Source organism: Anas platyrhynchos, chromosome Z, assembly GCF_047663525.1.
Source record: "Anas platyrhynchos isolate ZD024472 breed Pekin duck chromosome Z, IASCAAS_PekinDuck_T2T, whole genome shotgun sequence".
In the NCBI taxonomy this organism is placed as follows: domain Eukaryota; kingdom Metazoa; phylum Chordata; class Aves; order Anseriformes; family Anatidae; genus Anas; species Anas platyrhynchos.
Window position 1 is genome coordinate 35,028,727 of NC_092621.1, and position 24,400 is coordinate 35,053,126.

At 37.2% G+C, this 24,400-nt stretch overlaps 1 protein-coding gene across 16 annotated transcripts in view; it reads left to right on the forward strand.

Moving 5' to 3' along the window:
* The window catches only part of CCDC171 (coiled-coil domain containing 171), a 177,926-nt gene that overhangs the window by 41,408 nt on the left and 112,118 nt on the right, over positions 1-24,400 (forward strand). For all 16 annotated transcript variants that reach the window (XR_005261634.2, XR_005261635.2, XR_005261633.2 and 13 more), the window contains 3 exons: positions 6,406-6,544; positions 17,079-17,181; positions 22,120-22,223. Coding sequence is in view for 9 of the 16 variants with exons in the window: in XM_072030879.1 (XP_071886980.1) it covers positions 6,406-6,544; positions 17,079-17,181; positions 22,120-22,223 (346 nt within the window). In the remaining 7 variants the exon portion in view is untranslated. The remainder of the gene's footprint in view (positions 1-6,405; positions 6,545-17,078; positions 17,182-22,119; positions 22,224-24,400) is intronic.

A 24,400-nucleotide genomic window follows, 5' to 3' on the forward strand; every position in this document is an offset into this window, starting at 1 on the left:
GGCCACATGAATTTCCTACCTATGAACACGAACAGCATCCCTGTATTCCTTCCATGTCGCCTCACCCTCCTTTCAGCAGCCGTACACTTTCTTTTTCTGCCTAAGCTCCAGTAGAAGATCCCTGGTCAGCCAGGCTGGCCTTCTGCCTTGCCTGCCTGCCTTCTGGTATTTTGGAATCGCCTGATCTTGTGCTTTTAGGAGGCAGTGCTTAAAGACTGACCAGCACTGATGGATGCCAGTGCCTTCAAAAGCAGTTTCCCAGGGGACCTTGCTGACTAGTTCCCTGAGCAGCCTGAAGTCTGCTTTTCCCATATCCAGGCCTGAAGTTTTGGTGGCAGTTTTCCTTCTGTCACCATAAATTCTAAACTCAACCACTTTATGGTCACTATGACTGAGATGGCCGCCACTTGCCATGTCTCCCACAAGACCCTCTCAGTTCTCCAGCAACAGATCTAGCCGGGCACCTTTCCTAATTGGCTCCCTTAGTACCTGCACCAAGAAGTTTTCATCGAGGTGCTTTATGAGCCTCCTGGACCTGCTCATGTCAGCCATGTGGCATCATCACCAGTTGATGTCTGGCAAGCTGAAATCCCCCATAAGGACAAGGGCAGTTGATCTCGAGGCATTTCTTAGTTCTGCAAAGAATAATTCATTGGCATTGTCGTCCTGGCCAGGTGGTCTGTAATAGACTCCCACAATGACATCCCCTTTATTTGTTCATCCCTTAATCCTTACCCAGAAGCTCTCAGCTTTGCCATTGCCAACTTGAAGTTCCAGGCAGTCCGGCTCATGCTTCACATTCGTCTCCACCTCGCCTACCCTGCCTGTTCCTCCTGAAGAGCCTGTAACCATCTATTGCAGCGCACCAGCCACAAGACTCATCCCATCAGGTTTCGCTTATGCCAATGATGTTGTAGCTGTGGGACGGGGCCAAGACTTCTAGCTCATCCATTTTATTCCTCATACGTCGTGCATTTGTGTAGAAGCACTTCAAATGCATCTCCCTACACGTAGCATCTTGTGGAGCTGACCAAAGGACCTCACAGGCACACAGTCCCTCTGATTCTAGCACACCATCCCTTAGCTCATCACCAGCATGCCTGGTTTTATCCACTTCTCCATTCAACTCTAGCTTAAAGTCCTATCTATCAGCTCTGCCAACTCCTGAGCAAAAATCCTTACCCCTCTCTGAGAGAGGTGCATCCCATCTGGTGCCAGCAGGCCCAGTGTCACTTAGACCTTCCCTGTGATCAAAGAACCCGATCAAAGTTCTGCCGGTTGCACCAGTCCCGAAGCCGCATGTTAATGTGGTGAGCCCACTTGTCAGCATCGGTCCCCCCTATTGGAAGGACAGAGGCAAACACAACCTGTACCCCTGATCCTTTAAGTAGTCGCCCCAAAGCTCTAAAGTCCCTTTTGATTGCTTTTGGACTTCCCTTGCTGCTTCATCATTACCAGACTGACAAAATTACCTGGAATTCCTGTCCCACTTAGCATAATCTGTTTTGTCTGGTAACAGGTAGTTTTTGGAAAAATGGCTTTGTTTCGTTCCCCAGGCAGATAGGAGGATTCATAGTTCTGTATTGTCTTCTTTGGCTGAATCAAGTATATAGTGGGGTAAGAAACTGTCAACCAAAAGAATGGTGTTGGAAGGCAGATAACTAAGCAAAATATTAAGTAAAGTGAAGGACAGTAATAGGTGAAGTTTAGGGAAGGAAGAGGTTTAAGAGGACTTAAAGTTGGTGGTGCACAGTGGGGTCGTGGAAGGAGATTGAAGCTGCTAGAATGTGTAAGAGAAAGGCAGAAGTGGAACTTCCTTCACTCTAGGATTATATGGGTCTGTACACATAGGTATTTATGTTGACTTAAACAAACAATAGCAGAAAACAGAAGAAACTGGATTTTGTACAGGTAAGGAATTTTGTGGACCTTTGAGCACTGAATTCATCCTTACTATGTACATGGTTACAGAGCTGTTTTTAGTAACATTTGAAACATCTGCTGTGTTATTATTCATAAAAATAAGGACAAAATAAGTCTGAATGTGAGATTATGCATTTAGGTAAACCAGAGTCATATTAAAAGAAATAAATCTTTTTTTTTTTTCTTCCCTAAGAAAATGAAATAATTTTCATGTAAAAAAAGTTGTGACAATTTGTGAAATACATTACGATTCTTCGTGATTGCAGTCTTAACAGCTGGGAAACTGACTGAATACATTTTGAGAGTCTCTGTGGTCCAAAAAGAACATCCTGCCTGGTGGTTCTTGCTTTGAACATGAATCTGTATTAGCAACATAAATGGCTTTAAACTTAACTAAGTTATTTGTGTTTCCTTGAAGTAGAGAGCCTGCATCAGTGAAATGACTTTTTTTTTTTTTAATTTAAAAAGTTCTTTTGTGCTCAAAACAGCCTTACTTGAAGATTGTTGGATCACTGGCTTTACATAAGAGGCAATTTGCATTTCATGTGTTCTTCATGTATGTAACTTCTTGTTCTTATACAGAATATGATTCATTTTTTATCTTCTGGTAGGTTGCCATATTCAAGTGGTCCAGAAAATATGGATAATTCATTTTTTCACAGATAAATTCACAGATAATATCTTATCTACCCCACTCATTCTTGGACTGTTTCTTCAGTCCTTCCAAGGTCCAATATTCCAAGGTCAGATTTTCCAAGGTCCATATTTGTATTTACAGCTAGAGCAGACAAAATCAGCATCATCAAATGAAACAGATGAATTTGGGGGGTTTCTTGGCTAATGTCAGTGAAGCTGGAGTAGTGTTCAGCCTAGAAAAACTTCTAATGTCTTGTCAACATGGTATGACTTTCTGTAATGAATCACGGAACCGTTAGTCTTCCAACACTCTCTAGGTAGCAGTTACTCCTTCCGTCTAGAAACTTTTGGAACTATTTTATTATTATTATTTTTTTTTCTGTGTAAGCTCAAAACGTTGCCCTTGAATTGTATGAGCAGTTCATACATGCATAAGGCATTGGCTTTGTTAGTTAATTGGATATCAGTATAAACTTTGTATAATATCCAGACAGTACTTTAACTACTTTCAATTATTTGTTGATTCAAGCAATTATTTCTAGCAGCTTCTGCCTACTGAGAAGATTTTCCATGATTTTAGACAATGCAAACCTTTCCGTGGAAGCCAGCACAGTGTAACACTTGGTGGTTGTGTCAACAGAGCTTAAAGAACAGGCATCCACCTGATGGTCTCAGGTGGACCAGTATACTAGTATGCTTTGGATACTTGCATGCAGTGGGCATGTACTGCCTCTTTTGTCTCCTGCCTTTTTTATGTTTTGAGGCAAACAAGTATCAGTTAAACTGATGAGTATCAGTGATTGCTTTCACTGGATCCCATCATTAGAACTTCTGATCTACTTACCTTTGAGGGTTGTGGTCCTTGGACTAATGACAACATCAGGAGCTTGACATTTTATTTTAAGCCATAGTTTGGCATCCTAATGTATTTTCCCTTTTTCTGGAGGAGTCCCACAAGATTGTCTTGAAGTCTTACATGTTGGAAAGTGTTGGCTACTTTCATTTATTGTGATAGAACACTTGAAATTTTTTTAGTTGGACTTGATGTGTAATAAATGATACCAAAGTTGGAAGCTATCTAAAACTGTGAGAAATTATTTTCTCAGAAAAAGATGTTTGTAGTAACTGATCCCAAGCAAACAGACTTTTCTGGGTTGCATAATTTATTAATTAGCTCTGAACCCAGTAGCACTATGTAAATTGGAAGCAACAAGGGATCTGGCTCTCTGTGTGAATTTACTTTTCTTGAAGAGTGAGGGCATGACATAGAATAAATTGGAACTTCTCTTACTGTGTTTCTGAAAGCTATGAGAGTAGGAGTGACTTTGGAGGACTGAAATAGACAAATGCCATCTTTAAGGATAAAAAGTAAACATCTACAGCTAAAAGAAAAAAAAAAATCAGCCAGGCTGAAGCAGAAGCACATAGGTATTAGGAGGACTTATTAAGTATTCATTTAGCTAAAATATATGTTATATCTTTATATAAGAGATAAGTCTATAGGACGTATGTAAGAAATAAGTCAAAGCCAGGAAGTGACGATATTTATTCAAAACTTTAAAATTTGGAAGAATTTAGGGCCTTTTGGATTACTTAAAATTCTAATGAGACTGAAGTGGTGGGAGGAAAGACAAGGAAGAGAGACACCTTGTTGTTGCCGCTGTTATGTCACAGAATAATTCAGATTGGAAGGCATCATAGAAGATCTTTACTTCAACCTTCTTCTCAAATCAGGATCAGATATGAAATCAGGTTGTTAAGGGCTTCAACCAGTAAAGTCTTGAACACCTCCAAGAATGGAGATTGCACAAGCTTTCTGGGAGTCTGCTACATTTCTTGACTGCCATTATGGTAGAAAAAAGTTTCTCCTACTTTCTCCTATGAACCTTTTCTGATGCAATTTGTGACTGCTGTCTCTTGACCTCCAGCCATACATTACAGTGATGAGACTGTAATGTCTCAGTCTTCTTGATAACCTAAAGATATTGTAGGGGTCTGTTATGCACCCTGAAGTCATCTTTTCTCCAGGATGAATATATCAAGTTCCCTCAGTTCTTACATGGCATGTTCTCCAGCCCCTGATCATTCTGGTGGTATTCATTGGAGCTCATTCCAGTTTATTATTAACTTTTTTTCTTGTGCTGCTATTAGTTCTCTACTAAAATGCTATGCTGCTGATTTGTGGCTAGCTTGCTGTCTGACAGGTCTTTTTGGGCAGAGCTGCTCCCAAACTGGTTATCAGCCACATTGCTTCACGGGGGCTCTTCTGTCCCAAACTCTGAACTTCCATGTGCTACTGTTGAATTTCAGAAGCTTCATGTTGTTGTGCTCCTCCTGCCTGTATAGGTTCTTCCTAGTGTATCAGTTTTGTTGTGTTGTGTCCCCCCAGCCGAGTTCAGTGTTATCTGCAAAATTGATGAAGTGGCACTCTTGGCCTAATCCACGTGATTGATGAAGATGTTAAACAGACTGTAGTATACACTCCTACAGTATCCAACAGTAGTTACCAGCCACTACTATCTAACCTTTTTTATTTTTATTTTTAATCTATGTGGCAGTCTGTGTGTCTAGACTATGAATTCCTAATTTGGCTATAAAAATACTATGAGGCAGTGTCAAAAGTTTTGCTAGAGTTGAGTTAAACATCATCCACTATTCTCCTTTTGTAAACAACTCAATTTGTTCTATTACGGAATGTAACTGGATTGGTCAGACATGATTTGACCATGGTAAATCCTCAGTGACTGATTCCTGGTCATCTTTTTCTCTTTCATGAGCCCAGAAATTTGTTTCGGGAGGAATTGGTCTGTGATCTTCCTTTTACATGTGAGGCTAACTGGTCTGTAGTTTCATGGCTGGTTCTTTTGCACTTATCTGAGTAGAGGTGTGATACTTGCCTTTCTCCAGTTGCCAGGGACCTCCCTGACCTCCCTGATCTCCATGACCTTTCAAGGGTAATGATGAGAAGCCTAACTATGACACTGGCCAGCTCTGTCAACACATCTGAATGTAGATGTGCTGATGTCTTCAATTTCTATGTGTTCAGTTCTCACAAGTAATCCCGGACTCAATCCTCATCTGCTGCTAGCAGTTGTTTGAACCCTGTGGACAGGCATGTTTCCTTTCCTACCACAATGCAATGGTAAAATCTCTTTTTCTCCTTGTCATCCTCTACAAACGTAAGTTCCAAGTGAGCTTTGGCTCTTCTGACACCTTGCACACATGCGTAAGCAATCTTTCTAAATTCCTCCTTGCATTTGTATTCCTGCTTCTGTCTCCTGCATGTTGTTTGGCCTTGCAGCTCTTACGAGCTGCCTGCTTAGCCATGCCACAATCTGTTTGTATGTTTGTTTTCATGAGTACCGGGAAGGACAGTTCTAGCAGAAGAACGTTTTAAAGCTTTGGATGAATCTGCTGGTGGAAAAATCTAAAGTCATGCCATTCTGAGTAGAATATAGTCAGGAATGTGGAAACATTAGAAGTGAGGTTTTTACATGAAAACAAACTTGTTGATTAAGCAAGACTTGGCATGGTGTTTCTGAAGAGGGCTACCGTGCTAATTAAATTTTGATGAATCATGTTTATTACGTGTAGTTTGGAGTCCATATCAAAATGATCAAGTAAAGTTATGGCTGGAAGCTTAGTAGAAACAGTAGTAATTGAAAAAACTTCCCTGAAAAAAAAAAAGTAGGACTTTTTCAGTTGAAAGAATAGTGTGTGGCTTCAGAAGCCTTACAATGTGTAAACATCATATGTGCCACATCTGTTGATTATATTTAAAAGTATATAGTGTCGTTCACAAAAGTATTTTTGATTAATAAATGTTCTAATGCTGAAACTTTCCAGATTAAAAAGAGAGTATTTCTCCACAAACAAGCAAATGAATGAGAAGATTGAGGAAAAGAAAAAGGTAATTAAAGATCTCTCTGAGAGACTACAGGATAATGAAAAAACTCGCAGAGAATTACAAGAGGAACTTGCAATGGTAAGACAAAAGGCCTGTGGCACTTGTTTCTTAGGGGTTTTTCAACATACTGTAAAAATGCATTTGCTTTGCTGAGCAGTGCAAGAACTCCATTGTTACTCTAATCTTGCTCATATTACTTTTACTTTTTTTTTTTTTTTTTGTAAAACATGAATAAATGTAGCTAATACACTGGAGAAGCTAAATTGAAAATGTACCCCAAGTGTTCTGCTGTGTATTTAACTGAAGAGCTTTTGCAGAAAACAGCTATTTTAAAAGAGTAGCTATACGAATTTAACTTGTGTTTACATTCCTAGAGAAGGCAGCAATTTGTAGAAACAGATTATGGTTCCTTGTAGGGAATATTATATCTTTGTACCTAGCCCTTTTTCATATACAAGCTTCATTAGGTACCATTGTATGTACACACATTTATTTCACACATCTTGTTTTTACTGCAAAATTTGACTATAAATATGCTTGTTTGAAGGTGACAAAGCAGAGGGGATTTTTTTTTTTTCCTTTGATGTGGATTTGGCATGTGGGATGTATTTTACTGTGTTACTTTCTGAAATCTTTCTTTTTTATGTGACCAACTGGGGCCTTCCCTCTGTTTCTACTCACCCCAAGTCTGAATAACGATTTTCCCATCCTGTTGCATAGCAGCAGGGACAAAACACTTATCTTAGGCATTATCTATAAAACCTTCTCTCTTTCAACTGTGTAGCATTTGCAATCCAATGTAAACTTTTTTTTAATACTGGGCTGCAAATTTCTTCCTTTTCCATCTCCTGGAGCTGTGAGTTAATGTAAATGCAGTCAATTCCCTGCTGCTGGCAGTTACAGCAGCAGTGAACAGGAGCAGAGGCCTGCAGCAGAGAGGATCTGCAGACTTACTGCTGTCGTCTGTTCAGCTTATATGAAAACCAAAGATATTTTAAAAGGTTACATGTTCACAGTCTGTAAATAAAAACATGAACAAGTAGACTTGAATTATAGTTTCCTTGACTATGGATAATCAAATAGGTGAAAATTGTAAGTAAGAACTGAATTGGAGAAGAAACCTGTAAGTGTAACTGCCTTTTGGAGTGAAATTGCTGAAGGGTTATCCATCATGAATGTTAAAGTCAGTATTGGGTGTGATTTCTGTAAAAATTGTATGCGCTTTAGTTCAGACAGGAATTAGTTCATAGAGATCTGTAGTGTGCATTTATAACTGAAATCCGTTTTAAGTAACTGGCATCAGATGACACTGTCCTCTGACAGATGATAGATCTTTTGTATGTCAGTCTTTGCTCTTGCCAATGTTTTAGTGTATTTGGATTATCATTTCAAAATTACATTGATTGGCCATTCTTCCAGTAACTACAAAATTAGTGTGTATGAATGGCAAAGCATTCACCTCTTCAGTGAATTTAGGTTTTGTCATAGAGCTGATTACTAGTTTCAATTGATTCATGCCAAATGATTAATCTTACTTTTTATTTTGGAATTATTCCATACATTGGCTTAACATTCAGTTCTCATGCAGATTGGTAACCAATAAATGATAAACAAATTAAAAAACCCTTCTTCCTTCTGGGAGAATCACAGCTTCTTCCCTGCAAGAAGAAGTGTATTAACAGACATTTGCTGGCCTAGTCAACCTGGAAAAGTCATCTTACATGGCACCAAAGGAGTAAGAAGTTAGAAAAGCAACTGTCTCCCTTTACTACTGTCAATAATGATTAGTATGCATTCATATGAAATATATGTTCAATATCACATATTTCTACTGTGAACATTAGAGACTTCTTAGCTGTCTCTGTGATACAAGTTTTCCTTTTTGTGTTTTATGTAGTAAAATTTATGCTGTATTAGACAAAAATTCAGGACAAAATTCTAGTTTTATTTAAGGTTTCTGGTAATGGCAAAATTATTAAATAGTGTATTCAAAATGAACATTATAGAAAGGTAAAAAGTAGAATAGATTGTCTTGGTTAAAAGAAGGGTCTTGTTCATAGAGCTGGTTGTTTTAATTTTTACAAAGGAGTGATTTCAAACCAGAGGACTGTCTTGAACAGGTAATAAAAACACTCATTTTCTGTGGAGTTGCATTAATGGTTCCCTCTGGGTTTAGGTTTTTATCACCTTGGATGGCTTTGTATTTTTCCTGAAGACTTGCTGTATTTGTTTGAGAAGCAGGAGTGGCTGTGTGTGGTCTTGTTTATTCAGTCTGGGCAACTTTTTTTTTTTTTTTTTTTTTTTTTCCCAGAAATGTAAAAGCAGAAGTCTCTAGCAAAAACTGAGTATACATGTAGATAGCATTTCACATGCATTCACATTATCAGACACATACTAAAATTGTGTTGAAATGTGTTCTCATCCCTTCATTTTCCGATCCTGCTGTCTTGATCTGTTCATTACTTTCCTATGTTTTATACTACCGTTAGACATCCTGTCCTTTCCACTCCAGTCTCATAATCTTATATTTGTTTCTCACTATACTGCTATAATACAGGTTAACATTTTTGTTTGTAAAATGTTTTGGGAAATATAATCAAACCAGTGAAGGCTGTTTGTTTTTAGAGAAACAGACTTAACGAAGGGACCAAATACATTCTTTGGAAACTTTTTATATCAAAAAGAACATTTTTTTTTTTTTTATGGCTCAGTTGAATGTATAGTAAAGTAGTTACACTGCTTTTAATTTTAAATATCAGCATGTGGCAGAAGTTTGCCAGAAATTTGCATGGATCAAATGTGATAGAATCTGTTGGTATCAAACAAAACTGCTTATGAGTGTTCAGCATGAGCAGGCTCTCAAGATTTCCATTGTGTTTTTACTGAGGAAATTGGTCTCAAGCTTGTCATTATTTCCAGCTAGGGTTTTTAAAAATTTTAGCTTGAAGAACAGGAATTTGGAAGAATGGCCATTGTGATTCAGATCTTGTTTTAAATTGAAACAGTCCCAGCTGTATTCCTGCCCCATGGAAAGAATAAGCGGTGTCTTGAATAGGTTTTAAAGTTACTCAGGGTATTTACATTTCTGGCACCTAGTAGTGGATGAGTACTAATTCTTAGTACCAGACAAGAGGGAGATGTTGAACCTTTATTTTATGAGAAATGTATATTGAAATTTGGGGAACTTGCCAATTCACCAGAATGTATATTAGGAAATTGCAGTCATTAAGAATAGTGTATTTTAGTGTAAATTTCTTTAATCTGGATGTATTGTGTATTCATTTCCTCCCCCTTGTATAGACACTATCAGGAGTAGTATAATTGTATAATTAGTGTATAAGTAGTGTAATAGATTACACCCAGACTCTTTTGCCTTGTGGCATATAAATCTTTCCCTTCCAGTCATGCATGCAGTCATGTGGTGTATATATTTAGGCTGTCTGTAATAGCCCTGTAGGTTATTGCAAGCTGAAAGTCAGGACAGGAGTATTTGAGAATCTAGTTCATGTACATTGGCAATAACTGTTGTTGTTTAGTAGTAGTCTCTCAACTATCTATTGAACAGACAATAAAACACCCTAAATATTATGATTGTTCTACAAATTCTGTGGAATAGGATCTCGTACTCAGTGGCAAAGATTAACTGTGAACAGTTTTTTGTTTCAATTAAACACAAACAAACAAAAAAAGCAACACAGAAGACAGAGGCCCAGTCTTCATTAATTTTGTGCTAAGGATTGTTAAATGCTGTATCACCTTCTTTTGTGTTCTTGTTTTACTTGCCTTAACTCAAGTGTTCCTTCTTCTGTTGTTGTCCCAGTTTAAGAAGACCAATCAGTTTGATAAATCCCATTGATGACAAGCATATGTTTAAATGATCTTCTACAAAGAAATCAATTTCATAAGTTATTCTGGAGATGTCACTCAAACTGTGATGTCCCAGTGTTTGAAGACAGGCATCTGAGAAGTGCTTTTGAAGTTGCCAATTTTTGAAAAAAACACACCTGACTTAAACAACCAAAAAAGCCTGAAGAGAAACTCTTACAAAATTCTCTTCTACCAAAAGGTTGTTGCAAACTTCTCTTTAGAAAACTACAATTGTTCTTTTTAAAACTTGAGCATTTTTGATGAATTTATTAATTAGGTTATTAAAACTTATTAAAACTATTAGGTTATTTATTAGGTTATTAAAACTGAGGCACAAAATCTCTTGAGAAATTGTATTTAATTTACCCATGGCCAGGCATGTTTTAAAGACTGCTCTACAAACTTTCAAAAATTTTAGCTAATACGAGAAAATAAATAAAATGTGAAGTATTTAATAGCTACTTAACTTGAACAAAAATAAAGAGTAGCCTAAAGAACTATATTGTTGGGGATTGGAGGAATTGTTTTGTTTTTGATATAGTTCATGCTTGGTTGCTAAAAAAATTGTGCCACTGTCCTGCAACACAGAACATCACTCAGGTAAAACCAATTTTTTGTTTACTGTGGAGCAGCCTTCTGGAGCTAGTTCTGTAACTGATTTGCTTTGGTCATGCTTGGTCACTGCATTCTGATTATTTTATAAAGCATTTACCCAAATGCTTTTCAAGGAGTAGCTGAACACGCTGCTTCTTAGTGACTGTGTTGCTATGTCTAGCTTTGGCACATGCTCTGACATCAATGGATTTCACTTGGACTGCTCACTAAGTGACTGAATTAGTCTGTTTGCAGTAGAGCCACACAGAAAATCCCTGCAACTGGAAATAAAACAGGCAGTGCTCCTGAGAAGATCCCTCATGGAATAATGGCAATAGATTGCAGGGCAGGACCCCAGTTCCTTGTTTGATAATCTGGAGTTTTTGTTTAGTTATTTTTGAAAGAGCCTCAGACTCCTGCCTACATGTTTATTCTTAAGTAGTATTGAGCTTGATATGCACACATTTGCAGAATCAGGTCACATGGGCTCTTCTTGAACCGTGTATAATAGGGTTTATGTTTACTTTGTTCAACATCAGAGTTCACTCTTAGAAAATCCTAAAAACAAAGACCACAACATAAATCAAAAAAGAAAACAAACAAAAACAAACAAACAAACAAACAATGGGACTTAATTTTGGTTCTGGAGCAGGTGATGGAATGATACCAAAATAGGAGACTGTAGATGAGAGTACCTCTGCAACCGTGGTGGTAGGGAGTTGCCCAGATAAGTGCAAATAGCCTGCCTCTGAAAGGTTATTGTAATTCTGTTGGTGGGTGAAATAATTTATACAAGTAGTAGGTTTTCCTAATAGTTCCAGTTATTCTTACTTAAAGATTTGTAGCATTTGGAAGAATTTTCCCCTGGTTGGAGCCTACAATACTTGTAATAAAAAATACTTGGCTTCTATTTAATGTCTTGAAAAACGCACTTGTGTTTTTAGATGTTTATGTAAATATATAGTGAAATACATTCTTCTGCCAGAACCTCTTCTGTTCTCAAGAGATGTTGTGCAATACTAAGAGCCTTCTTAATGATATGAGGTTTGACTTGGGAAAGGGGCTATAATCCAGCATATATTCTGAGTTCAGTAAGTGTGATTTTGCTGCCATATTATTTGGTTTCTAGCCTCCCAATCTGAATATTTTGGAGGGGGAGAATTGTGTTTGGGAGGGATAGGAAATACTCAATATAAGTTTGGAGAATTTAAAATTCTCAAGTGATTTTCATGCATGCACTTGGGCTTTTTGAAATTAGGCATGATAGTGGAAGTATTATTTGCTTCAACCAGACTATCCTTTCATTTTTCCCTGTGGGTACCTTCCTTTCAGAATAATCACACAGAATGGCAGAGTCACTGATGCTGGCAGGCATCACTGGAGATCATCTAATCCACCCCCTGTTCAGAGCAAGGTCAGCTACAATAGGTTTTTCAGTACTGTATCCAGCTGGATTTTGAATATCTCCAAGGACTGAAGCTACACAATGACTTTGGACAGTCTGTTCTAGTGTATGACCATCCTCACAGTAAATTTTTTTTTTATTGTATATAAATGGAATTTCTTGTAGTTTAGTTTGTGTATATTGCCTCTTGTCCAGTGACTGAGCGCCACAGAGGAGTCTGGCTTCCTTTTCTCCACATCTTCTCGTCAGGTGCTTACATACATTGTAAGTCCACCTGAGCCTTCTCCTCTCTAGGATAAACAGTCCCAGCTCTCTTTGCCTCTCCTTGTATTACAGTTTTACCAGTCCCTGTGTCATCTTTGGCCCTTTGTCTTTTTCTACTCAGACTCAGGGCTGAGTAGAGGGGAAGGTATCACTTCCCCTCAACTTGCTGGTGACGGCTTTGTAGTGCAGCCCAGGATACTGGTGGCCTTCTTTGCCTCGAACACACATTGCTATCTCATGGTCACTTGACCACAAGTTGGTTTCCAGTCTGTGCTGCCATGTGGAAGTGCATCTTCCCCAGGTGCAGGACTTTGCACTTAACCTTTTCTTGCACTTCCTAATGTTCCTGTTGGCCCATTTCTCCAGTAGCTGCAGGGCCTTTTAAATGGTAGCAAAATTCATCTGGTGATTCAGTCAATTCTTCCACTTTTCTACTGAAAACCTGCTGAGGGTGCACTCTGACCATCATCCCAGTCATTAATGAAGATGTTAGACAGCATCAGCTCTACTTCTGACTCCACTGGGATACCAGCCACACCAGCTTTGTGCCACTGCTCACAACCCTTTGCCTGCTTACAGCCCCACAAGACGGTTTAAAATCTTTCTCATTGTACAGTTATCTATCCAATATTTCATCACTTTGTCTATGATGATGTTATGGGAGGCAATGTCTAAAGACTTACTAAAGTCAATATAAATGACATGACGTTTCCCCTCAACCTTGAAGACATTTGTCTCACTGTCGAAGGCTGTCAGGTTAGTTAAGCTGGATTTCGTCTTTGTATGTCCATGTTCAGTACTACTGATCACCTTCTTGTCCTTCATGTATATGGAAATGGTTTCCCGAATTACTTATTTATCACCTTCTCAAGGATCAGTGTGAGGCCAACTTGCCTGAAGTTCCCTGGATCCTCTGTCCTGCCCTTTCTGAGTACAGGAGTGATCTTTGCTTTCTTGCAGTCCTTGGGAACCTCCCATGATCACCAAGGTATTTCAAAGACAGTTTAAAGTGGCCTGACAATAACATTGGCCTACTTGCTCAGCTCTTGCCATCTCTCATGCCATCTGGTCCCACAGGTATGTGTGCATTCAGTTTGTTCAAACGTTTCCTAACCTGGTCTTCCACCACTGAGTGTAAATCATCTTGGTCCAGGCTTTACAACTGATCTCGGGGAACTGAGATTCATGAAGGCAGGTCTTGTGCACCGAGGTGAACAAGGCGTCGAGAAGGCCTTTCTTGGGTCCTCATCACCAGATCTCCTTCCCCAGTCAGTAGCAGGCCCACATTTTGCCCAGTGTTCCTTTTGCTAGGGATTTGTGTGAAGATACCTTTACTTCTGCCTTTTTTATGCCTTGCTAGATTCAAGTCTAGGTGGATTTTAGCTTTTCTAAGCTCAGTCCTCTATGCTTTGACAGTGTCTCTGTATTTCTTCCAGGTCACCCGTCCCCACTTCCACCTTTTGTGTGCTTTCTTTATGTATTTGAATTTACCTGGGAGGTCCTTGTTCGTTCTTGGAGGTTTTCTGTTGCCTTTGATTTTCAAAGATCACCTCCAAGCTCAAGGATGGTCACTCCTGATCAGCATGAAGTGAAGAAAAGTCAGCAAAAGGCTTACTTTACAAGTGGTCTTTCACCTCATAAGGACTGGGAAGCAAACCATCCTTATGTAAAGGCTTTAGCACTTTGTCACCTAATTTCCCTTTTGAAGTAATCTAGGGAACGTTCATACAAGTATTCACACAGGCATGACATCCCCTAACGCAAACGTGATGATGGATGGAGGTGCTGGAAGAGAAGTAATCTCATCTGCTCGAATAGTTGGATCTGGCAGAGATCTTTCAGCAGCTGCAACTGATTATATTTGACTTCTACACTCTAGTGGACTCCATTTCCCCTTTCAAAGCAGAGTTATATATGCTCTCTGTGTTTGTTCGTCTTGAAGAAAAGAAAACTAAGGAAGTTACAGCTACTGCCATGAACTATCAGATGGGTGCTTTTGGAGAAGACTGAGCTATGCTCTCGTTAGATTTGTGCAGTGCAAGTATGAGAGCAAACAGAAGTTTTAGAAAGGGAAATTCTAACTACCTGTAAGGGGAAAAAAAAAACAAAACAAAAAACACACACAACAAAAAACACTTCACAGTGAGGATTGTGAGCTATTGGAACAGGTTGCCTGGAGGGGTTGTCGAATCTCTGTCCTTGAGGATACTCCAAACTTGACTGGACAGTGCTCTGAGCAACCTAACCTGACTTCAAGCATGGCCCTGCTTTGAGTGGGGAGTGGGTCCAGGTGACCTCCAGAGATCCTGTCAGTTTAAATTATTCCATGATTTTATGACTCTACGCATTCTTATTAGGTACCTGTCAGTGAGACATAAGAAGTTAGATCGATATGTTCAGACCCTTTTGTACTCTTATCCAGTGGCTGGATTTCCTACGCTGTAGTTCACAGTATTCATTTCTAATAATGGGAGAGAGTGATTGAAAATGGGAGTTAGAAAGGAAGGATACAGTTCTTTTTGCAGCAGAAGTGTGGAGAAACTGGCTAGTCTAAAGAATTTTGCTTTGATCTTTATTGCTGTTGAAAAACAGAGACTGAAATTGGTTTAGAGAGTATGGATGCAGTTAGCAAATAAAGCACAGAACAGTAGTGAAGACTAAATAAACTGCAATATACTGTTTAAATTGTGGTAAATTAACTAAACCAAATGAAAAAATTGGATTAGGATAGAGAAAAAGAATTCTCACATTTGAATTTTTCATGGGAAAGGGTTTTTCTGGGAAGATTTAGTTTGCTTTTGTCTGTGCTGGAGTGCTTTATATAAAAAAGAATGTTTATTCTACAATGATCTGATCATGTTGTTAACTTATCTGTAATAACTGAGGTCTCTGAGATTATATCAGTACAGGACAGTAATGAATTTACTATATTTGCATCCTGTAAACTATTTTTACTGGATTTCAGCAAATACAATCTCTCTCTACATAGAAAATTTTATAGACTAAAAATTAAAACTTTCTTATTTTTAAATATATAGAAGTGGTTTGGAAATTCTTTATGAAGTGTAGTACAAACTCACACAAGGAAAGGCGTGTAAATGCTACAGGGGACCTAACATTGAAATACACACATGAATAATATATTAGTTGATATACAGTACATATAATTAAAATTGAAAGAGCAAAGCAAATTTATAAAATATTTAAACTGAGTAGTGAAGAACACTGCAGAGAATTAAATAAGTCTTTCTTTTTTTTTTTTTTTTTTGCCTGCCAGTTATACACTACCAGTATGTAGCAGTAGCAGTTTTCTTAGGGAGGATGTTTCCCACACTTAAGAAATTGACTGGGTCTTTACATGTGCAGTGAAGCATAATTAAAGCAATAGTTTATAGATATGATACAAAACAGTAGGATTTTTCTCAGTGCAAAGAGGGTAAACGTCCATAACAAAGTAGAAGTGGAAATCAGTCAAATAAGTATTAGAATTTAGAATAAAACTGAATAATTAAAAATAATTAGTTTGAACATAACATCTTTGAACATAACCTTTGACATCTTTGAACATAAACCTAGTTATAAGAAAATTATGAAAAAAATTTAAATCTAGTTTACTCTTTTTTTTTTTTAAACTTGTGAGTTGTAACACACTTTGTCAATGATCATCTAAAACTATACTTTTCTTTTTAGAAGTCAAAGCTACGTATGTCCAACAGGATGTTGGTCTTGTCTGGATTTACAGAAGCATCTGTAATAGCAGTCTTTGAAACCTGCAAGTTTTAATATTGGATATAAATTGAAAGAATTATATGATACAGTCTATATTATTGCATTGATTAAAAACTCTGCTATAATACCGTTCTACCCTCAATATAAAAAGTGTTTTAATTTGAACATAAGCTGCACTTAACAGCTTTCTTTAAGAAAATTCAATGCTAGAAGCTGAAAGGCTCTGCTGCTTTACATTCCATTCATAGGGAGAAGTTTCTGAGGTTGAGGAAATAACTATCAAGCTTGGAAAATATTAACAATTGAAGTAGGCAGGTTTGCAATGAGAATAGGTGTGGGATTTGACAGAGTGCCAAATCATGAATTTCTAGACTGTCTGCCAGTAGTTTGGTGTCTTTCTGGATGCCCTTGTAGGGTATAACAATAGATTTCATTGCTTGCATATTGCTTCATGGGCAGCATCATTCATTAAGATATTTTTAAAGCAGAAGATCTTCTAGACCAATTCTTATTTTTATTTTGATTACCTGAAGCCTTATCTTCTATTTTAAATGTGTTTCAAGTTTCCATGAAACCCTGTTAATTATTTGTGGTATTAGCTCATTTGACTCAGGAAAAGAAGTGTTAAAAGTATAACATGAATCTAAATGTAAAAGACAATAAAAATACCATGATCTGTATTGCTTATGTTTACTATTTTAATGGATTTCTTTTTCCCCCTCTTCTCCTGTCTGTCTCTCCTGTCAAATAAAGGCCAAGAAACACCAGGTCTTTCTAACAGAGACGTATGAAAACAACATGAGAGAGCTGGAGTTACTCTTGGACAGCTTTGCTATGTCAGGCCAGCGGACAGCAGGTTAGTTGAAGGTATAAAATGACAGATGCATCTGTCAATGTTCCAAAGTCACTACATTGTGGGAATTCTGCAGATGCCTCTTGCATTCCCTCTTCTCAACATGCTTTGATTTGATGACATGATAAGAGCAGTTCTCACAGCAGTCAAATGGCCTTCCTAGCTGAGAAAGGGTGACGGAATGTGGACCTGCTGTTGTCAGCCCAGAGCTTGATTTACAAATGCTGGGGTGTATATGATCGGTCAGAAAAGGGCTCACTTGCTGTGCTCTAAATCCAACTGAGAAAAAAGTCCTTACAGTATACCTGCAAAGGGAACAGATGTTTTGCCTGAACTGAGCCAAATTCTCAGGCAACCTTCAGCAACTTAAAGGTCATATATTCAAAAAGGTTGTGTAGGACACATGATATAACACAATACTTTTTGCTGTTGAGTGTGCACTAGTATTGTATTGCATTCATTGCATTCATTTGATCTAATACAATTATTTTTCTCTTCTAATTATAATGAATTGCAAGTTAGTAGTTGTCAGTCAACAAACTGCTGCGTGCATAAACATTTGAAATTGTGGCTAACAAACAGAATTTTAACATAAAAGCTTGTGATCTTTTTTAAAGGGTGAAAACAATACACTTTTCTCATTTGAAATGTTCATTTAACGCTATGTATATGAAAAATTCTCCATGTGATTTCTGTTAGAAAGTCATATGCTAGACACAAAAAGCTTCCAGTTTACAGAGCAAATAAACTGGAAACAACAACAACAACAACAACAAACGAAACAAAACAAAAACAGATCAAAAGTTTCTTAAAGGGCAAATTAATTTATTTGATTTAAATTGTGATGACAAGTTTCTGCAATGTTTAGCACCAGTAGACATAAAAGGTGGTATAACATCTTTAGGGAAAGATACACATATAAATTAAGATTTTTTTAAGGCCTAGTACTGTTAAAATAGAGTAAAGGAACTTCCTAGAAATTCTGTTGTTCTCAAAGGCCTAGCCTTGCGTATGTGATAAATTGATTTCTTCATATGGGCTATATAACTTTTATTTGGGAGCTGGTATCAGTCTTATTCTGTAATTGTAAGTGTAATTCCTGTGGGTAATACCTATAGGTTTACTGCAGATATGTCAGACTGAAAAGCTCTTCAAATCTGTATGTTTTCCTCAATCTTGAAAAGTTCCACATGCCCAGAGGGGATACTGCAATTCTGGAGGGAGCTGGATGCTGCTGCCAAAGTGCAGTTCCAAAGCAGTAATTGTCTTTTGGGTAGGTTTTCTGTTCTCCCTTGTGATAAACTTCACAGAGAACAGCTTTAACCTGTTTCTATCTTATTAGGGATTTGGTAACTTCAGTATTAATTTGCTTTTGTTGTTTGAGGTAAACTTCCAAAGATCTTATTTAAAGGGATCTTTTTTTAAGCTTCAGTGTCTCTGTAGAGGCTTAGTTGTGGAAGAAAGTCAAATTTAGCACTGCTGTAGATTGAGTCTTTAATACTGAAGTGGATGTTGACGAATATATTTGTTCTACATGTTCAGTATGCTTTTAAAGTGTGAAACTTAACATTTTTAATGCTCTCAGCTTAATGTGTTACTCTTAGGAATTTATTATGTAACAATATCATTTTTCAAGAAAAATGTCTTATTTGAAATGGATACACCTTGATGCCAGTAAAAGTCAAAATCATTGGTAAATTTTCATAGTTTAATTAGCAGAAGTGGGGAATTGATGCTACATGAGCTACAGTTGACTGGACAATCTTCCTTGTTTTGATTTTTTTTCTTTAAACTTTCAATTCCAGTGGTCAAAAAAGTGGCCTTAAAAATCTGTCAATATAAAGGCTCCAGACCCTTCATTTAAGTGCTGATAGTTGCTGTGCTTTTGGAGCTATCCAGGAAGAGAAGAAGACTTTATATTTGTCAGATTGAAAGAAATTAAAACAAAATAAATCTTTATAGATTCCAAACTAAGAAGCACAATCTACATCTTCCTCTTTTTAAGTGACCTTTATAAATATTCCACAGCATTGTTACTGTTACTGGCCAATTTGCATGATTTCAGTTTGTTCATATTCAGTTTGTCATATTTTGCAGTTTTTCACCTGTAGGATGTGAGCTCAGGGAAATTTGTCTTCATTTTAAGCAAAAAAGAAAAAAAAAAGTTGCAGTAATCTGAAAAAAAAAAAAAGAAAATTGTGAATTAAGTATAAAGAGATAAGAGTTTTAGCTGTTTGAATAAGCTGAAAGACTGAAAGAGTAGTTTACTCATCTTTTTACCTTCTGTCAGAGTCATGTTGAACCTGGCATTTTCCCCAGATTTTTCCCCAAAACTCTTAGGTGATACTGGGCAAATGCTTCAAGTATTGTTTTCCCCCTTGTTGCTAAGTAGGGCCTCTCCAGCAAGAGAGTGCCGTTTGGATTATGTTGCATGTCTCCTGCATAGCTGTATGGAAACAGACAACATTTGGCCAGTATTAAAGCTGTAGGCTTGTTTTCAGCTAATGCAGGAAGGTGGAATCTGGTATTTCTGTTGGCAAGCTGGGCTGCCTAGAAAATAAGGTTGCAGCAAAGGCAAAGAATGCCAGGATGGAAAGTTTACTGGCAAAAGTCTGTTCTTGGCAACCATGATGTAAATTAAGTTCAAAGGCATGTTTTAGGGACAGCACTGGAGGTTGGGACTTCAGAAATGAAGATACATTTTTTAGACAGCTTGATGAAAAATATGGATTGGAAGACAACTGCTAGATTGACTTAATGGCTATTATTTTAAATTGATGATAACTCCATGTTACAGCTTCTTTGGAGCTAGAAGTAGGGAATAACAGTATTTTTATTTTATTTATTTATTTATTTTTTTTCTGTGCAGGTTCACTGCTAAGTGTTCCTACAAAAAATAAAATTGCTTTTGTAATTGAAAAGACAGCCCTGGAGTCCTGTGCATCCTTAACTTTAGCTATGGTAAAACGGCAGTACTGTAAGGTGTTACAGATCTGTTACTTATGTCTAAAATCTGAACTTCTCACAAAAGGTCAGATTTTATGATTTTTTTCTCAGAATGATTGTAAGTGTATTAAATTGCCATCTGGGACAGTTCTAAGACTCTGAGTTTTGAGTCAGGGCACTGGACTCCCATTGAGAAGATGTTGCTTTTCCCTGACTCTGTAGATGGTTAGAACCTGTGGAAAATACATGTAGCTGTCCACTGGAGGTACCTGATAAGACAGAGCAGCATTCTGTCCTAGAGATGTGCCTTATTTTTAAATTCACTTTTACGTGCATTCTTTCTAAGTTCACTTTTATGCTGTAGGGCAGATTATGCTCCTGAGACTGAAAACAAATTTACAAAACTGTAATTGGTTTTTCTAGGCATAACTTTGACAGAAACAGCCGGCCAGCAAGTTGAATAGAAAAGTTAGTGTCCAATCTGAATAGTACTCAGCCATACTCTATGCTTTCTGGCATTGAAGGGCTGGGAAAGAAGTCAGTAATTAATTTAAAACTTAAATTTTCAGAATGGATGTTGGCAGTATTAATTTAAAACTTAAATTTTCAGAATGGATGTTGGCAGTATTTTCTAACTTGCATGTGTGTGCAGGTTTTCCACTAACAATAGTGTTATGTGTGGCATACAGGATGTCTCATTTTTTAGAATGTCATACTAATTAGATAATACTAACCATAGAATTATATAAAAAAAATAAAAATGTAACAACTTGGAAGTCTGTAAGGACACCTTCTCTGACTGACAAAATTTCATTCAGGACTGAGACTGTCCCAATTAAAAGACTTAGTATTTAGTATCTGATTTGACTTTATGAGCCATTCTGGGAAAACTGATGATAATTGCACATTACTCATAACAGCTTTCTTGGAGCTAGAAGTGTAGAAGAATAGTACTTTTTTTTTTTTTTCTTTTTTTCTGTACAATAGGATCGCTTCAAAATATTCATGCAGTGGGTAATAGGGAAAAGCCCTGTACATTCTTATCTCTAAGGCTTGAGGAAAAGGTGATGTTATCATTTGTTACAAAATGGATTTATAAAAGTTGCATACTAATATAAACAAAGCTGAGAAGAGGAATCTGTCAATAACTTGCTATTTTGCTGTAACACCAGAAAAAACGAGTACGTTTTTCTGGGAAATTTAATATCAGCTGACATCTTGTGACCTCTTGATCAATATAGGGTTGTTTTGCTTTCTTAGCACATTGTACTACAGGCTTTGGAATGTTCAGACTTGTTCATATGTCCCTAATTAAGGCAACCAGATCAGAAGTCTCTATCTAAAAGTTTAATAAATAAGTATAGTGTGTATATAATGGATATATCAGCTTGAAGATTTATAATTGAAACATTATGTAGGACTCTGCAGACAGATAATATTTTTTTTTTTTTATTATTTCCTTTGGAATGAAATTCAAGATCATTTAAAAGGTTTTTAAGACCTCTCCAAGCATAATATAGTCATGTGATCTTTGGCTCAGTAAAGCTTTGAGTAAATGAAGTACTACATTATAATTTGCATGCTTAGTCACAACAGCAAAATAATGTCAAGAAAAGTGTAACATACTTAACTTTCAGGCAATGTGTTTTTCAAAGTGTGTTATTGTGTGGTTTTAATGTTGGCTGGTCTGACTGAATGACACAGTTTTGACCACTGTAGAAATTATATATGAGACTGCATACCAAATACATTAGGTAAAAATGTAATCCAGAATTTACAGTCCTGTATCTTGTATTAAAACTTTTATACAAATGTCTTTCAGCTGTATTTGCTATGAAAGTATGGCTATTCAGCTTTATCTTTTGTGGAAAGCAAGGCTTCAGTGTTTTGTATTGTCACTGAAGCCCTAACTAATTTTAATATTTCTCATCCAGTGCGAGTAGTTTTCTCTCTGTGGCTTTATGGGCTTAATTTTCATTCTCTATTTTTCTTTAGGCACTTGTAAGGACAAAGATAAACCTTCAAGCTTCTCTGTCCTTGAGACTTTGAGTTGTACCTTGACAGCTTACCAGAACAAGCTGGAAGATACGTCTAATGAGGTAACACTTGCACTGTTTGGCTCTATATGTATTGCCTTCAGCCTGCAGCAGTACATACGCTTTGCTTGTAACAAAGGTCAGAAGAGAGGGAATGTTGAGCTGACAGCTTCACATATACGAAAAGAAATAGCCTCTGTCACTACTATTTCTCTAAGCTTGCCCTATGGTAAAGTTTCACTTATATTTGGGGGGGCGGGGAAAAGAGTTTTTTTTTCCCACTTTTTTTTTTTTTTTTAATTTTTTGGGCTTATTATTTTCAATAATCATTCATGGAAATAGGTCTTCCATATCTAGGATTTCAGTTAAAAGAAGACAAGATGTAAGAGTTCGGGCAGTGTATACTACAGTACTCCTAAATACCACTTAAGACTCAACAGTCATTTGTATCAGATATGCAAATATGATTTCCCTTGTATATTTAAAAAGTGGCATAATTTTCTGAGATGAGTGTGTTTATGATGAAGTCTCTACTTTTTGATGGTGTTTTGCAGTCTTTGAAGTAAAATAGTACCTTGACAGTACTTTCCTTAAGATACCTAAGATGGCAATTGATACATTTCAATTTTGGAGTCTTACCCATGAAAAAAAAGAAAAGCTTTTCATGCAGTTCTACTGACCTTTTATTTTACTGTCTGAAAAGTCACAATCTTGCATTTATTTTCTCATTTGTATTGCTAATGTGATTAAATTAATCCTCTTGGGTTTAAATGTTTTATGAATTTGTAGCTTTAAAGGCTGTAGAGAGAAGTTAACTACACTTTGTTAAAGCTTTTCTGTACAAAATTTTAATTAGCTTATCTTTGGATAACATTGGCAAATACAGAAGACCAAGGTGTAGTAAGACTGTAAAAATGCCAGTACTGGTTTTTCATTTCTAGGTTTTGTCTTCTGTTTTGATAAATGCATAGTCTAGCTAGGCATTCACAATATTAAAAAAAAAAAAAAAAAAAAAAGTATATCAGCTTTGCCCCTCTTACAGGAAAATGCATGGTCTCCTGGAAGACCTTTGAGTTTGTTCAGTGGGCGCAAAAATAAGTGACCATGGAAACAATTATACTTTTGTAAACAGCAAGCACTGTTAGGTCTCTCCCAGTGAGATAAGAGAGCCGATGTGTATAGTCATTATGAAACTCTTCTGAGACCCAAGTCTGGAAGCTGCAGAGTAACTAGGAACATATTACCCACAGCGAATTGTTATTTGGGAGGAGGAGTGTCACGTGGTGTGCAGCACAGTTGAAAAGTCGACTCAGCAGGCTTTGGCTTAGTGATGTGCTTTGTTGTGAAACCGTGCCAGAGACAGCAGTGGGGAGACCAAGGGGGTGGCTGCTAAGAAAGCAAAGAGAGTATTCTGACAGAAAGAAGAATGAACTGTCAAGAAAAATAAATCGCAAGCAGAGCAGGACCAACTGATGACCTGCCACAAGACTTCCCAGTAGGACTGCATGTGACTGACCCTGAAGTTGTCATACAGAGCCAGAGATCACCGAGCACCTTCATGGTGCACAGAAAGGGCAGTGCTCTGTCCTTCTTGATTACCCCATCCCCAAAGATAACACTGCTTTTGTTTTTTGTATATTATATATGTATAGTAATAAAACCGTTTGTAATAATACAGTAAAACTCAAAGGGACTATGAAGGGCACTGTGCAATAAAAATAGGATGTTTTAATACACAGCAGTAACGGTTTAGTTTTGAGTAATTATGTAGTGGTTATTTTTGTAGTGAGATTTCCAACAATACTGCACATACTGATGGAATTATTAATATACATGTACACCTGTGTGGGCATGTGAAATATACTGGTAAACTTGTAATTTGTCACCTTTAATTTACTGTGTTAATGACTAGATTAAGTGATACAGTTTGTTTGTGTGACTGAAAGTTGTATGCGTGTTTTGTTTTTGATGGAGAATAAGCTTTTGACTTTCTGTGCAGAATGTGCAGAGGCTCTAGTGCAGAGGCTAGAATATGCTTGGGGAGAGAGAAACAGCTACTAAACCATTACTAACCATAAAAAGACTGGAAATATTCCAACTGCAGTCTGCAATTTACCATAATTATTTCTGAGGGTTCTGCCAGGTCTTCTGATCTGAATTTGAACAACAACAAAAAATTCAGAGTAATTTGTAAATTTTGTAAATGGGATATTTTACTTAGGAGTTGTTCCTGAATGTTC